General features: G+C 45.5%; 1 protein-coding gene across 2 annotated transcripts in view; it reads left to right on the top strand.

The window, feature by feature from the left end:
- The window catches only part of HUWE1 (HECT, UBA and WWE domain containing E3 ubiquitin protein ligase 1), a 1,655,742-nt gene that overhangs the window by 40,090 nt on the left and 1,600,692 nt on the right, over positions 1-14,960 (top strand). For both annotated transcript variants that reach the window (XM_078664564.1, XM_078664565.1), the window contains exon 2: positions 13,176-13,244. In XM_078664564.1, coding sequence (XP_078520690.1) covers positions 13,200-13,244 — 45 coding nt within the window. In that variant the 5' untranslated portion in view covers positions 13,176-13,199. The remainder of the gene's footprint in view (positions 1-13,175; positions 13,245-14,960) is intronic.

Consider the following 14,960-nt stretch of genomic DNA (forward strand, 5'->3'; position numbering starts at 1 on the left):
AGTCGGTGATTGAATGGATGTCAGTAGTATATGGGTGAGCAACTGCATATGTAAAAGGTACTATAGGTGAGTCCTGGAGTATGGGTGACTGTATGTGTGATTGTGAGAGTGACTGGGCGAGTGTGCTTGTTGGTGACTGTATGTGTTAGTATCTGTATGAATAAGTGAGTGGGTGTTTAACTGTATAGGTGAGTAAATGGCTGTCTGTCTAGGTGAGTGAGTAGATGTGTGAGTGGCTGTATGAGTGGATACATCCCTGGCAATATTAGTGAGTGAGTTGGTGTATGGGAAACTGAGTGGATGTGGGTTTAGACCTAGGTGTGTATGTAAGTACTGGTATGGGGGTGTCAATGGTTTTGAGAATGGTAGTGTGGAAGTTTCTCAGTGAGTCTGACTGGCAGTGTAAGTGTCTGAGTGGTTCTATCGGTGGGTGCCTGGGTTTCTGAGTGCGATTGTGAGTGGGTACATGAGTCTGAGTGTAGAACTGTCTGGCGGCTTAAGTCTCTCAGTGGGTCTGTGACAGTGACTGTATCGGTGTCTGGAAGTGTATGTATGAGTGTCTGAGTGGATCTGTAAGTGAGAGCATAACTCAGAGTGGGTGAGTGAATGGGTGCATGCATGAGTGGGTCTGTGACTAAGAGGGCGAGTGTCTGGTTGGCTTTGTGAGTGGATGCATAAACCTTGACTGAGTGCTTGCAAATCCGAGTGAGTATGTGAGTGGGTGTGTGAGTTTGAGTGTACGAGTAAGTGAGTGACTCAGATCATAAGTCTCTGAGAGCATGAGAGTGACTGTATGGGTGTGTGAAAGGTTGTATGAGTGCCCAGGTGGGTCTGTGAGTGGGTGTAAGTCTAAGTGGGTATGAGACTGTACGCATGAGTGAGTGGGTCTCTAAGTAAGTGCTTGAGTCTGTACTTGGTTTCATCGCTCTCAGTTTGTAAATGGGGGCATGAATTCCGTGTGGGGTACATGAGTATCTTGAGTGCGTATGTGACTGGATGTGTAAGTGTGTGAGTGGGTATGTGAATGGGTGTATAAGTGTCTGAGTTTGAGGGCATACATGAGTGTGACGAGCGAGTATGTACAAATATATATTTAAAATATATTTTCACTAATGTTTGCGTTAACTTCGATATACGCAATGATACGTGGGGGGCCGCGCTGGGGCTGCCTTGAATATCGAACACAATAAAAATCCATTTTGGGCACATACCATGTCACTAACGCACCAGTTTCTCAACCATGGGGTCAGTTTCTCCACACTGACCCCTTATGCGGGCTTTCACACATTTTTAGCCCTGGGTACAGTTCTCGCATGATAAAATGGCAGACATAACTTTCTGTTGAGGTTGCGTCTAGCCAATCCGAGCATTCCTGTTGGCGCGTGCATCCGCGTTAATAGCGAAACCACAGCAAAATATCTACAGCTCGGCTCCGGCTCGGCTCCGGCGGCAGGTTAGCCCAGCACCATGTGACTCTGGGCAATAGCTCGCTTAATCTCCCCGACGGCCCCCCAGCGCCTAGAGACCCTTACGGGTGATTGTGCGCTTTACAAATGTGGACTTTACAGCCAGCGACCTATGTATAATTTTCAGCCTAAATTTCTCAAAAGCTACTGGATTATCACCAAATAACAACGCACAATCCGCGTAACATCTACCTTTCTGCCAAATTTGGTGTAATTGCATCCAGCGGTTTGCGATGTAGGTTCGACAACGTGTTCCTGTACGAATTAACATTACAAGCACATCCTTTTTTTCTTGGCCCTATTTCTTGGTCCCCACTGCACTGATCACCCCAAACTTTCTATGACAACCAGAACCTCTTTTTGGAAAATTTCATGGAGATTGGTCAATCAATGCCAGAGTTATAGGCAAGTCAATAAATGCTATTCCTATGGAAACTAGGTCTATCTAGAACTACCTACTGGCGACCGATGGTAGGTAATAAAATATATATTTTACCTACTGGCAGATGCCAGTAGGTACTTGTAGTTAGGACCTTGTTTCTATTCAAAAAAGCGTTTTTTTTCTTTTGCTAATATCTTTGGCCCTGTTTGACAAATCTTCGTGAACTTTTCAGAACTAATGGGGCGCTCCGGTCAGCTCCTGTCTTAAAAGTTTTGGGGTGATTCATCAAGCGGGGGCTGGAAAAAAAGTTGTCCCAAAACGCGTTTTCTGTGTTAATATCCATAGGAAACTTTTGTCGCAGCTACAGCCCGAACTGCTGAACAGAATAACAATGACCAACCCATGATGTCCTGCGCATGTTCATTTAACCATATGTCACGTTGATCTCACTGCCCCACAGCTAGAAACCGGAACAACAATTTTTTTTCCCCTCATATTAGTTCCTCATTTATTTACTTACATATTTACTTATTTATCTACGTATTTATTTAATTTGTACTTCTTAGATCTCCCACCCTGGTTGCCACCATTCTTACCATTTTTGTCATTTTGTATGATTATCGGCGCCTACCATTGTCATTGATTTGATTGTTCTGTTTGTATTCTGTTTGCTCTTTTATAACCTAATAAAAACGATTTGAAATCAAAAAAGAATTACACCTAATTTGTCAGAAAGGTAGCTATTAGGCCAGAGTGCACTATTTTCTTTAAATGGTGTAAATGCGTTCAGTAGTTACTGAGAAATTTATGTAAAAAAAGAAATTTGTATCAGGGCGACCGCAGTGATCGCGAACCCTCGTTGGCACTAGCTTGACTAATTGGCCGCCAACACTTCAAACCAGGAAGTGTTGGCAGCCGTCTTGTGACTCAATTGAAGCGAGTCACAAGAAGAGAGGTTAATTTTTTTTATTAAAATCAAGAAAAGTGGGCAGGGTAGGAACACCCTGACCCCCTAGGCTTGCTCTGGGGGGCTCACAGGCACCGCGAGTGCCCAAAAAAGCATTTTTTTAAAAAACATTTCAGTGGGATTTGCGAATCCCGCTGAACCTCCCCTAAAAAAAAAACTGGGTCTCCTGAACTTTGTTAAATTATACCCCTGGAAGGGCCAGGTCCAAGGGGCATTACAAAATAGTGATACGGGGGCCCTGCGGGGTCCCAGCAGGGTCCCAGCAGCCCCCGGAATGCCACCTGCCCGGGACTTTGTGATTAAAAACAAGCAGGGGTGTGACCACTTCCTCCCTGGGGCTTTAAATGTGTTGCGAGGAGCCCTCCTTTTCCCTGGGGACCGGCACCACCCAGGGCCTGCTCCAGCACTGTCCTGGGGTGCGCACCCCTGGGACATAGCAGTTTGCTACCGCATGGCAGGAGCAGTGCTCCCGCCATGCCATACCAAACTTCTGCCTCGCTTCATACAAGCAAGAGCAGGAAAACTGCTCTTGCTTCCATGAAGCAAAGCAAAATTGCTTTTGGGCAAAGGGAGCTGCATGTCAGCAGCTTCCTTTGTCCAAAAGAAATGCTGGCTCCCGCAGGAGGCAGGGAGCCGGCAGGGACCGCTGGGGCATTGGGGCCCCCTCGGTCCCCAGCCAGAGGCCACGCCCAGGGGTTGGGGTCCCCAAGGCCAAAAATGGCCCAGAGGGAGGCCACGTGGCCCCACTCCAAAATGTGTAAAAATAAGAGGCTAGGAAGCCCCTGGGGATGGTTCCCCGGGGCCAAAAGTGGCCCAGGGAAGGAGGCCACACGGCACCCCTTCCATAAATAACGTTTTTGCTCCGCCCTGGGGATGGAGTCCCCTGCGCCAAAATCTGCTTTCGGAGGGTGTCTGCCCGGCCTGTATCCACCTCCCAGCAGTCCCACTGTGGGACTTACTGGGGGTTACAGGATAGTTGGCCCCTAAGGACCCCCAGCAGCGAAGGGGGGTTCAATCCACATCCAGGAGCGCACCAGGGCTTGTGTTTGCAGAGTGGTGGGCAAAGGGGGCGTGTGGGACTTACTGGAGGTAATAGGATGGGTAGTTAGCCCCAAGGATGTCCTTGCGGCCAACTACCCCTCTTATTATCTCCAGTAAGTCCCACACAGTGGGATTGCTAAGAGGTCTTAGGAGGCCACACACCCCCTTTCTCCACCACTTTGCAAATGCCCCTTCTGGCACACTACTGGTTGGGGGATGGAGTCGATTTTACTTCCGAGGGACTTTGGGGGGGGCAAGAAGCCCTCCTGGTACCTCCTGTAAGTGCTGGGCAGCGGAATTCTGGAGCGCTGGTCGGAGACCCAGCCCCCTTTGTCCACCATTATGCAAACGCAGCTACTAGTTAAAGAAGCATTTGCAATGGGTCTCACATTTTGTGAAAGTTAGGGCTATTGGCATTGTAATGTAAACGTTTTTTACTAACGTTTTTGGGAGTGGAGTGGATGTACATTGTGCAGTGGAATTATATGGTATGTTGAGCAGTGAAATTATGTAGCTAGAAAGTATGTGGTATTTAGTGTATAGGAATTATGTAGATTGGGATTGTAAACGAGAGTAATTATGTGGTATGGTAGTCTGTGTTGTGGTAACCTCAGGTTCAGACTTCCTCATTTCCATAGAAGCTTAACTATAAACTCACTAAGACAAAAAAAAGCCACAACTGAGGAGCCCTTTTGGACCTAGTAAGAGGTGTGAGCAGGGCCACTGGAATTATGTGACTGTTCGACTGCGCCGATTTCCGCATAATTATACATTTTCCGCATTTGCCACATAATGCATCATCTGCTGCATAATTTGCAAGATTTGAACAAAAAAAACTTGTTTCTAGCTCAAGCTGCTCAAACGTTACCAAAAATGCAGCGATAAGTGTTACAGCATGGTGGAAGGCCCTTTGCAAACCTGGAATGGTCACCTGTTACTTATTGCTAAATGTGGGTATTAAATTGGTACTAATGGCGCGTGAACCACTTCTTTCTGCACCCCTCTTGCCTCTTTCTGCACCCCTCTTGCCTCTCTGCACCCCTCTACTGCTTTCTTTTTTTCTGTACCTCTTGCTTTCTTTCTGCACATCTCTACTGCTTTCTTTTTTCTGCACCTCTTGCTTTCTTTCTGCACCCCTCTTGCCTTTTCACCTCTGCTGCTGCTTTCTGCACCCTCTTGCCTCGTTCTGCACTTCTCTCGCCTCTTTCTGTACTCAAATGGGCAGTGCAAGCTGTAAAGTTTAAAGGTCTGCGTGCTCTTGTGACTGAGGTATGTCCACTCAAATGTGTTATGCATCTGAAGATGGTAGCTTAAAAAGCGGGTAACTTCTCCTATAGGTGGTTAAATGTTCTCAGTTCTGCTCTCATTCTGTTGCACAGGCAGATATGTCTTATGTATGTGTTATAGAGTCCCTCAAATATACTATTGAAATCCCATGTGCCCTGTATTATGAGCAGAAAGAAATATACTCCTTTTTGTACACAAATTTACAGAGTATTCTGTTTGGAACACAGGTATTCAAGTATTTGTATGTTTATTTTTATGTAACATGTCACTAGGTGAAAACAGGCAATCAAGCATACCTTCACAAACGTGGTCAGACTTACAAACGTGATAGGTTTAGGATTGCTGTTTTACATTTGGTAGGCCTAACATTCTGAGCAGTCAAATAGTAAACCTTCAAGAAAAAATTGAGGTTTAAGACATCTTGCGAGAAGGATTAGTTATTAGGCTACTTTGTAGGAGTTCGGTGTAAAGTACAGTTGAAGTAGGCTTCTTTCTACACTTCTGTTGCTTCTTTCTGCACCTCTGATGCTTCTTTCTACAAAATACAAATTAGCCTAGTTTCCACATTGTATTACTTAGATGAGTTACAACAATGTTCACTGTATCATCTTGTGTGACATCTGTAAGGCATACAAAACATTCCGTTTCTATTGTAAATCATTATCAAAGAAATTAATGCATTCTAATAAAATATAATGTTCACAAAAATATGTATCAATATTTATATACAATAAACGATTTAATCAGTTTTTTTGGATATCACTGTCTATTTGGTGTTCATATCACTAATTTTGTTTTTTTGTTGCGCACATTAGCTATTGTTCATCACCTTGCCTTAGGCTTACATTTTAACTATGCCCAACTCGGACTACTTACCTGCAGCCACAAGGCAGCTGGCACCAGCAGGATACGCCCTAATCAGCCATGTGGAGGCCACTTTGGACTCAACTAAAAAAAAAAGACTCAGTAGCCCTAGACTTTAACCACTTGGATGCTAAGGGGTGTGCGAGTAGGTCCATTGACTTTCCATTGAAACAAATGGAAACTCCATGACGAGCTGGGCTCGTCATGAGCGTCGAAGGGGTTAACCTGCAAGCGGATCACATAAAGCTATTGGACAGGGTGGTTGATGCCAAATCCATACTCGCCACACTGAGACCCACCATAAGTGAACTGCAGGAACAGATAAACAGGCTCTCAACAGAGATCACGACCTTCCAGCTCAGTGCTGAGAATGTAGAGTGGTGCTCAAGGCCCAGCAACGTGAGGACTGTGAGAGCCAGAGAAAGGCCCCAGGGCTGACCTATTCATGGAGAACTAGCTGACCACTGCAGTACTGCACGGCAAGCCCACAAAATTTCACAGTGGAGCTTTCCCACAGGGTACTGGGTTGTCCGGCCCCTCATTGAGCGCTCAGAAGCTCGATACTATCTAAACAAGCCGGGGGGTGGGTGGGTGGGTGGGTGGTGGTGATGTACCCTAGGGTCTAGTATTGATACCTAGACTGAGGGATGGGCTGCAGCTTCCATCGACTGTCTAAGCTGAAACCCACCCTCCCTGTGCCTTCTCGTCGACGCAGAGCCCTGGTGGCAGCTGCAGCATCGAATTCCTTGGTAGATGAACTACCTACCTGTCTGGACCCTGGAGATCTTCTCGCTGCCCCTTCTAACCAGTGCACAAAATGCCAGTGTCAGTCTCATCCTGGGTTTTACCAAATGAGATCAAGTTACTCATGACAGGCGACCTCTCCAGACCGGTCTGTGTGCATGTACGGGAAGCTGTCTAAGCCCGGGCTGACACACCAGACCGCGGGGAGGGGAGGGTAGGGGGGCTGAAGCCCTCTGAGCTCAATGGACATTGCACGCCTGCTCCCAGTATGTGATTCATTTTTCTTCAAACTAGGCCACTGGGTGTATTAACCGATGATCAGTCGGGCACCCCAGCTTTTAACTATCTTCTTTACATACCACCGTGGCAGTTACAAACCAGTGCGGAAATCAATGCTGCGTTTCTTGAGTAAAGCTCAAGTGCAAGGGAGGGAGAGGGGCTTCTCAGTCAGAGGGCCGATCCCCCTGATCGCCGTACGGGTCTTGTTTTGGGAGTCCCGCACACTCCCTGATTGTAGCAGAGCCCTTCGAACAATCCATTTCTTGAATCTGGTAAAGCCGGGATCACAAGACACGTTGTCGTAGCGAACGCAATGCAGACGTTTTCAAGACCAGTCTTGTGTAGATTTACGTTTTGTGTACTTCAAACTGCGATTCAGTGGTGTGAAGAATTTTTTTGTACATTTGACGACAACCTTTGGACGGTGGTATATGTAAATTTGGTGATTTGGGCGAACACTTAAGAATGTTCCTTGATAGCACTGCATTTGCAGATTTCATTGATCAGACGTATTTCAAAGGTAGGACTCTTTTTCATGCTTTTGGGATCAATAGCAAGATATTAGAGAATTGCCGCACGTTGGCACACTTTCAGTGCTCTGACACATTCCTTTCTTTAATCAGTAATCTTGCAAAATGCCACCCACCGTCATCAGGTGAGAGGTGGTGAAAGATTGAACAGCAGTCTAGTGATGCTGCCTCCAGATTGCTTTGAAAACTTATTTTTGTAGGCCTGTTAAGACTTGTATCACTAGATGGCAGAAGTATACAACACATGTGGATTTGTAAAAGCTTTTACGGCAACAAACACCATTTTTTTACAGCGGACTACTCCTAAGCACACATAGTTCACTCATCGATATCCTTCCTACCATATCTGCTTAAACGAATTTTACTTATGCTGTTTGTGTTTATTTTTGTCTGGGTTAATGAAGCAAGACTGGTCAAGGAGTGAGGAAAGATTACCGGGTGGAGACAAAAATTGGTGGAATTGTGGGAATTAAGGCAAGGGAAGCCTTAATCTGTCTGAGAGTTTATGCGCACAACAGGGCATATGGAAAACCAGCATTGGCCGCGTGGCTTTGAAATGGGACGCGTTCTGTGGTGTGGGAGAAGTGGAGCGAGGAAAGGCAGATGGCACTGCAAAAGTAATCATTGCTGTAAGGGTGCCTGCGAATGGCGACTGTGCTCGTAAGCACGCACGCCTGCGTAACCGCTCGCTCGTGGCTGGAGAAGGCCTTTGGTAGCACTTCAAAAAGCCAGTTACTAAATGTCTCGCCAGCCCAGCGCAAGCGCTGGCTCTAGCAAGACCTAAAAATGGTTGAACCCTTTACATACATTTTTGATACACATTTGGCCTATTGAATGTGCCTGGTTTGTCAAGTTGCATCTTCAGAAGCAGAATTTTGAAATGGTTACTTTGCACATTCTGCAGGTTGTCAATTTTATTTAAAACACCCATTCACAAATGTTGCAAAATTCCTCTGATTTGTATTTTGAGAACATAATTAATGTGTAGTACTACCTATGGTATTCACTAAAGTAATGTTGGTAGTATCTCATCTGAATACACTTTACCAAAGCAGGAAAAACTTGATTTAATTTCACAAAAAATCTATTCTTGGGGAACTGGTTTCAAGAACCCTTTCTGGTACACTACTTTACTACATTTTTTCGAACCAAGTACCAGGTTGATGACCCTAAAGTAACAAATTCCTTTCAGTGTTTCTTGATTTTGGTCTGCTTTTCTGCAGACTGGATGCATTGCAGGTCTTTTTCTGTCGGAGTGCACCCTGAACCCAAGACTTCTCTCATCTACTTTAACCCTTCTCTGTTCTTTGCTTTCCCCTACGTTCTGCAGAACCCTTTCATGTGTTCCTACTTTGGTGTTCTGCATTACTACCTTATGGTACTTGAAGTGATTTTCCTTAATAACTTTTGAATAGTGGGAAGAATCATCAGAGTTAAATTGACAGACTTTAGAATTTTTGGTGGAAGGTAAGGGACCAACAGTTTGACTAGGTAGTTTGGTTTTGCAGATGAGGCAGAGTTTTAAAGTTAAATTGTTTTACTTGAGCCAGTGGAAGGGCTGTTCTGTTGGTGTCCGATCATGTTAGCAATCTGAGCCATACCTGATGGCGTCTGATGCATCAAGGTCGAAAAGTTTGTACAGATAAGGATTTTTGAGTGTTTCTGGTCTGATGCAGCAGTTTTAGTGTCCAGATGGGAGGACATTTGGTGATGCCGGTTTTTACTGCCTTCGCAATAGACAATAGGTTGGAAGTTGGCCCGTGATTGTATTTTTGAGCTTGGCTGAGGGGCTGTCTAGGATAATGGAGGTATCTGAATTATTCAGGGCTTGAGGGATGACTGAGTTCGAGATACTTTCCAAGTATTGAGCCAGCATGACAGAGGTTCTGTGATGGTTGTATTTCATAGGCCTAAAGTAAGAGGCCTAGTACAGCATTCTTTATCCAATGTTCTCAAGCACTTCTAGATTTGAAAACTGTGGACCGAACATGTTAGTGGGTCTTGAACAAAAGGAAAATTCGGGAGTACCTGCATTCGGGAGTCAGGGGCGGGCCCCAGCTTTCGGGGGCGGGTCCCTGCTTTCGGGGGCGGGTCCCTGCTTTCGGGGGCGGGTCCCTGCTTTCGGGGGCGGGTCCCTGCTTTCGGGGGCGGGTCCCTGCTTTCGGGGGCGGGTCCCTGCTTTCGGGGGCGGGTCCCTGCTTTCCTCACATCCACGACCAGGACAGTGCAAGAACCTAACCTTCAGCCACTCAGTTAACTGCTTAATCCTATCCAGTTTTAGGAGCAGTGGATAGGAACAAGTGTGCATAACACCTTTCTTCCCCATAAACATGGCAGTTGTAAACATCTGAGGAATGGTGTGAAACACTACTTTTGATGCATGTACAATACGAGCGCCCATCGATGAGGAAACTTATCTCGACTGAGCAAGTACTCTAGAACTTGACCTTTTGTCATAGTCACCTGATTATTTAAATTGGAGTAAAATAGTTTTTTTTAAATACAAACAACTTCGCTTTGCTCCTGGAGTAGTTTGAACTTTGAAAAATGTATTTTTTAAAACTTTTTATTTTAGTAGTTGGTACAGCATTTCTCAATATAGCCATAACAATTCTCATTGAATAAACAATAACTGTCTCATGATCACTGGTCATTCTATATTCACCCATTCCCTCCCTCATCAGTGACAGCATCTGCAGTTTGCACCGACCATCTTGGGCCAGTGCCCTGGGCCGAAGGGGAGATGCAGATGTTGCCTCTATACGTGTTCCATTTCCCCCATATTTTATCCCAGTTCTTGGGGCATCCTCCAACGTAGACCGACCTTTCAGCGGACATGCACTAATCGATATCTTGTGCCCACTCTTCATGGGTTGGCTGTTCAGGCACCCCCCATTTACAGACCATATTACATTTAGCAATTATAAATCTAGTGGCCACCCAGATTTGGTCCACAAGAGTCTTATCTGTGGCTTCCCAAATTTTAGCAGCCATATTTTAGACATCCGAGTCAGAGCCACGCCTCACACTTCGCTGACCACCCCATTGACTGCCTTCCAATATGCCTGGATAGTAGGACATTCCCAGAGTATGGAAAATGTGCCTGTCGTCCCCCCCCCCTCCCCCCCAGCATCTACTGCTACACTCCTGCCTTGCTACTTCTCCCCATCCTAACCAATGACGTGCATGAGATGTATGTTCTGTGTAGAACTTTGAGCTGAACTAGCCTCTGTTTTAATGGCATAGCAACGTCTTGCGCGAAGGAAAGCGCATCACACCAGTCCTCATCCTTTAGGTCCCCCAGCTCTGCCTGCCAGTGCTCATTTAGGTGCTTCAGTGGCTCAGGCGAGTTGTTGATTATCTTTCTGTAAGTGAGAGATATTACATTACTCTCAAGATGGTCCGTAAGTAGTCTGTCTTCCAATGGCGAGGCCTCTGGTATGTCTCCACTCTCCTGATCACTGACCACAGGGCATGCCGAATCTGGGTATATCTAAAGGTTTCACGGTCAGACAACTCCTATTCTTTTTGTAGATCTACAAACGTGAGGACTTTCCCTTTCTTCACCAGGTCACACACCTGCGATATCCCTATAATATCCTATTTATCGAACCCTTGGTATCCAATTAATTTGCCTAGTGTTTGTGTGCCACAAAGGTGTTTTCTGTTTCAATTTATTGTGCCAACCCAATTTTTTGTGGTGGAGTGCCATAGGGCGACTGTAATGGCAGTGGGACCAGTGAGTAGCTGCCTGCAAGGCTGTGTATATAGTGCCTCTCTATACCCCACTATCCATCAGCCACCTATCCATGCAGCATGCCGTCTCTTGCTGCGCAGCATATATCCATTTGTTTATAATTGAAAGGTGGGCTGCCCATTAGTATGCTCGTTCTCCACAAGAGAGGGATAATGTAGAGGAAACACACTTCGTCCCCCAGGTAGGTACTATAAACAACAATAGTGTGACTACTTCATGAGAAGAAAGGGAGCATGGGAAAAATCTTATTAGATTTTTATAGAAAGCTCTCACTCACCAACCTAGTTGGTGACATGCTTCATCATCGGGCCTGACCGGGTGAGGCAGAGTGCCTCCCCGGTGTGCTTCGACGCTAGAACTACTGCGGAGCAGGTTTATTTGTGTAGTGACTAGTAAGGGAGGGATAATGTGGTTTAAAAATGGCTAGATCGTGTCCAAAATAACTTTGTGGCCAATCAGACACATTAAAAATAGGGTGTGGGAAGGAGGCTAAATAAATTGTTCAGCTACTTCCCATTTGGTGGGGTCAACATGTTTCTGCCATCTGGTGTAAATTACCTGGCATTCGTCAGGATCGAAGTCCTAAGACGTTAAGTGTTCCCTTACCTTTGATTATGTGTATGTACGCTGTGTATCAAATATACCTGCCTGCTTTTCTGGGTGGTGCATTCCATTGGGGGAGGAAAGTGACTGTTAAGAGCTGAGAAAGCAAAGCTTAGTTTTGAACAGATTCTCTTGAGGTCCCACACAAGCGTGAATACTAGTGTCTTGATGGCCATGGAATAGGATTGTGTACTTTTTTTATTCCTAGCATCACTTCACCATTTTGCTCTTCTGTTGGCGTGTGCAGTTCCTGTGTTCATGATAAAGCTCTCTCAAACCTTCTATAGTATATTTACGTTCTCTGTTTGTATTTGGCATTCTCATATGAGTCTTCGGTTTCTTCAGACTTACCTAAGGTGCTAATTAGGAGACCAAAGTAGCACAGCCTAATTTTGCAGCTAGAACTTGGTCCTCTAGTCAGTGGTAACATCTCTTATCTGTTGACTGAAGGTGAGGTCTGACCATGGCATGTATCTTCTCCACTTATGTTTTCTGATGCTTACTGTTGGCGCTGCTTATATCTACTGCAGTCCTTAGTGTGATGGAGCAAGGTTCAGTTCACAGCAGTGTTTGCTTGGACAAGTCTGCAAATGGAGATTAGCTGAAGAGCAGTATACTGTTCTTTTCATTGCTGCTGGACATGCCTTTCCTTTTCATGCCTGTAGATCGCTCGAGAGATTGCAGCTCTGCCTTCTGTGTCCTGCTGTTCAGAGTGCCTTGCTTTATGTTCAAGAAGTGCTGAGGCTGCAGGTTCTCCATCTAGGGGTTTTGTTAGTAAGTGGAGAACTCTTGATGTGGCATGATTGATGCCGCCAGTCCCCGCGTTAATGCTGAAGTAAAATGCAATGCAATCACCATAACGTTCTGGTTGTTTCCAAAACCAGGATCAAGGTCATCTGTTTGTATATGCACCCGGCCAAGTTATCCTCCTACTAGCAAGCAACAAAAGTATCCTCTCAGACAAATGTCGAAGGCTCTGGTCCCAATGAGTTGATTATCAGCTCATACTGGCTGAAGGAGTCATTACCCTAGATACCTCTATTTAGCCATCTCTTACCTTTTCGTCCTTAGGCTGCAGATTTGATTCTTTAATTGCACAGTCCTTTGTTTCAAGGTTAAAGAACCTCTTCCAAATGTAGCCTTTGCTGAGCCGAGGTAACGCAGGATGCACAAATTAACTTAGGTTTTCGATTTTCCTTTGGTTTGGCTTTTTTAGTTGTGGTAAATTGTTTTTTGATCTGTTTTTTTCCTATAGAATCTGACCGCTGACGATATAAATATGAAAGTCGACAGGACAAAGTTGAAGAAAACGCCCACTGAGGCGGTAAGTCTATTAATCCTTTAAAGAAGTATAAAGGTGCATGTTTGCATTGTGGTTTTCCCTCTTGTTAGTCCCTCCCTACGCTTAACAATGGTAAGCACATATTACACTCGGCGGTTCCACATATATACTAGACATATTGAATGTGTATGTGTGCCTCTCTAAATAATGTTGACACATGACTCCATAGGAAATAAAATTATAATAATTTTGACCTTCTGAGCACAGTTTATCAATTTGCACCAACAACGGAGGAAAAAAAAATGTATATGTGAACATCTAAGATCATCCCATATTTTATTTTTTTGCAGAGTTTTATATAGCGTGAACTAGACCGAACCAAATCTGGTATCGGAGCGCTTTACATAGCACGAGTTACGTTACATGAGGACGGACACACATTCATTTCAGGCACGGGGAGATTAAGTGATTTGCCCAGAATCACAGGAGGTTTTGGCGTGGTTACAGAGACTCGAACCCAGGTCCGAGGTCGAGCGCCCTAGCCGTTAGGCCAAAAATCAAAATAAATCAAAATAAATCAAAAATCAGCCGAAAATCTATTCAGCTGTTCAATTCTGCTTTTTATTCAAAAAGGGCATGCAGGTTAATAGGACTCAGTGTAGATTCATAACTGGTGTACGTGAACAGGATGCTGTTTGCAAACCTAAGAAGAAAAACTGTACAAAACATAAGACCGCTGCTTAGTGATTTGCACATAAATGCGTACGCCTGCCTAATTACCATTCCATCTGTTTTACGGTACTAGAGCGCGAGGGGAAAATCTTTCTCCACCTGTGCTTGCCTGGCCAGGTCTGGGACTAATTAATCCCCTGTTTGAACCAAATTTGGGGGTTAGGAGGAGTTAAATAACTTAGTCCTCGATCAGAAGGTGGATGGTCCCAGTTTTACTCATCTTGCTCAAGGGCAAAGTGTTTTCTTCTAGTGTGAAGCGGCTTCTTGCTACCCTAAATTGTGCCCCTCAACCACACTTCCTCTGATATTGCCAGTGTGATGGCAGTAAACCCTACATCCTCTTTTTCCTAGCCAAATATTAAGTGGGAAATTGTCCTTTGTAAGAAAGTGCCAGGGGCAGTGTGGAATTTAATGAAAATGCAATCCGAGGTCCTCTTGGAGATCTCTGAAAAACGACCTAATACTAGTGTCCAGGTGCCCCTAAATACTAGATTTAGGGGTGTTACAGATAGGTAGAAGGTTGGGACCAATGGGTCCCTTCCCTGGGGTGGGTACAGTCTCCTATTATGCCACCCTCCAGTGGGAGGGGGCATAAGCCTTTCCTTGGTTGGCTGGGTCCCCCCCCCCCATTTGCAAGATGGTCCGGACTGAGTTGTGCTTCACCTCGTCTCCCCCACCTGAGGGGTGGAGTTGGCAGAGGTGGGCACACCTTTCTTCCTCACTTGTTTTTCCCGCTGGTTCACATGCTCAAAGGCGCCAAGCCTTTAAAGCTTCACCTTCGTTGACCCTGCCCATCCTGGGGGAGGAGGCTTGGCCCCTCGTCCCAGGATGTGCATTGTTTCAGGCCCGAGAGCAGCAGGCTCGTGACTCAGGGGTCCAGAAACATGCCTGGTGGTGGCAGTTGAAAGCAGCCTCTCAGCCTTGACACTAGTGGTAGGTTGCTTTTCAGGGGGCCTCTCTAAGATGCCCTCTGTATGCATTTTTCATTAAATCCCACACAGGCATCAGCGGGTTTAATGTGCTGAA

The sequence above is a fragment of the Lissotriton helveticus genome, chromosome 10, assembly GCF_964261635.1.
Source record: "Lissotriton helveticus chromosome 10, aLisHel1.1, whole genome shotgun sequence".
NCBI lineage: Eukaryota > Metazoa > Chordata > Amphibia > Caudata > Salamandridae > Lissotriton > Lissotriton helveticus.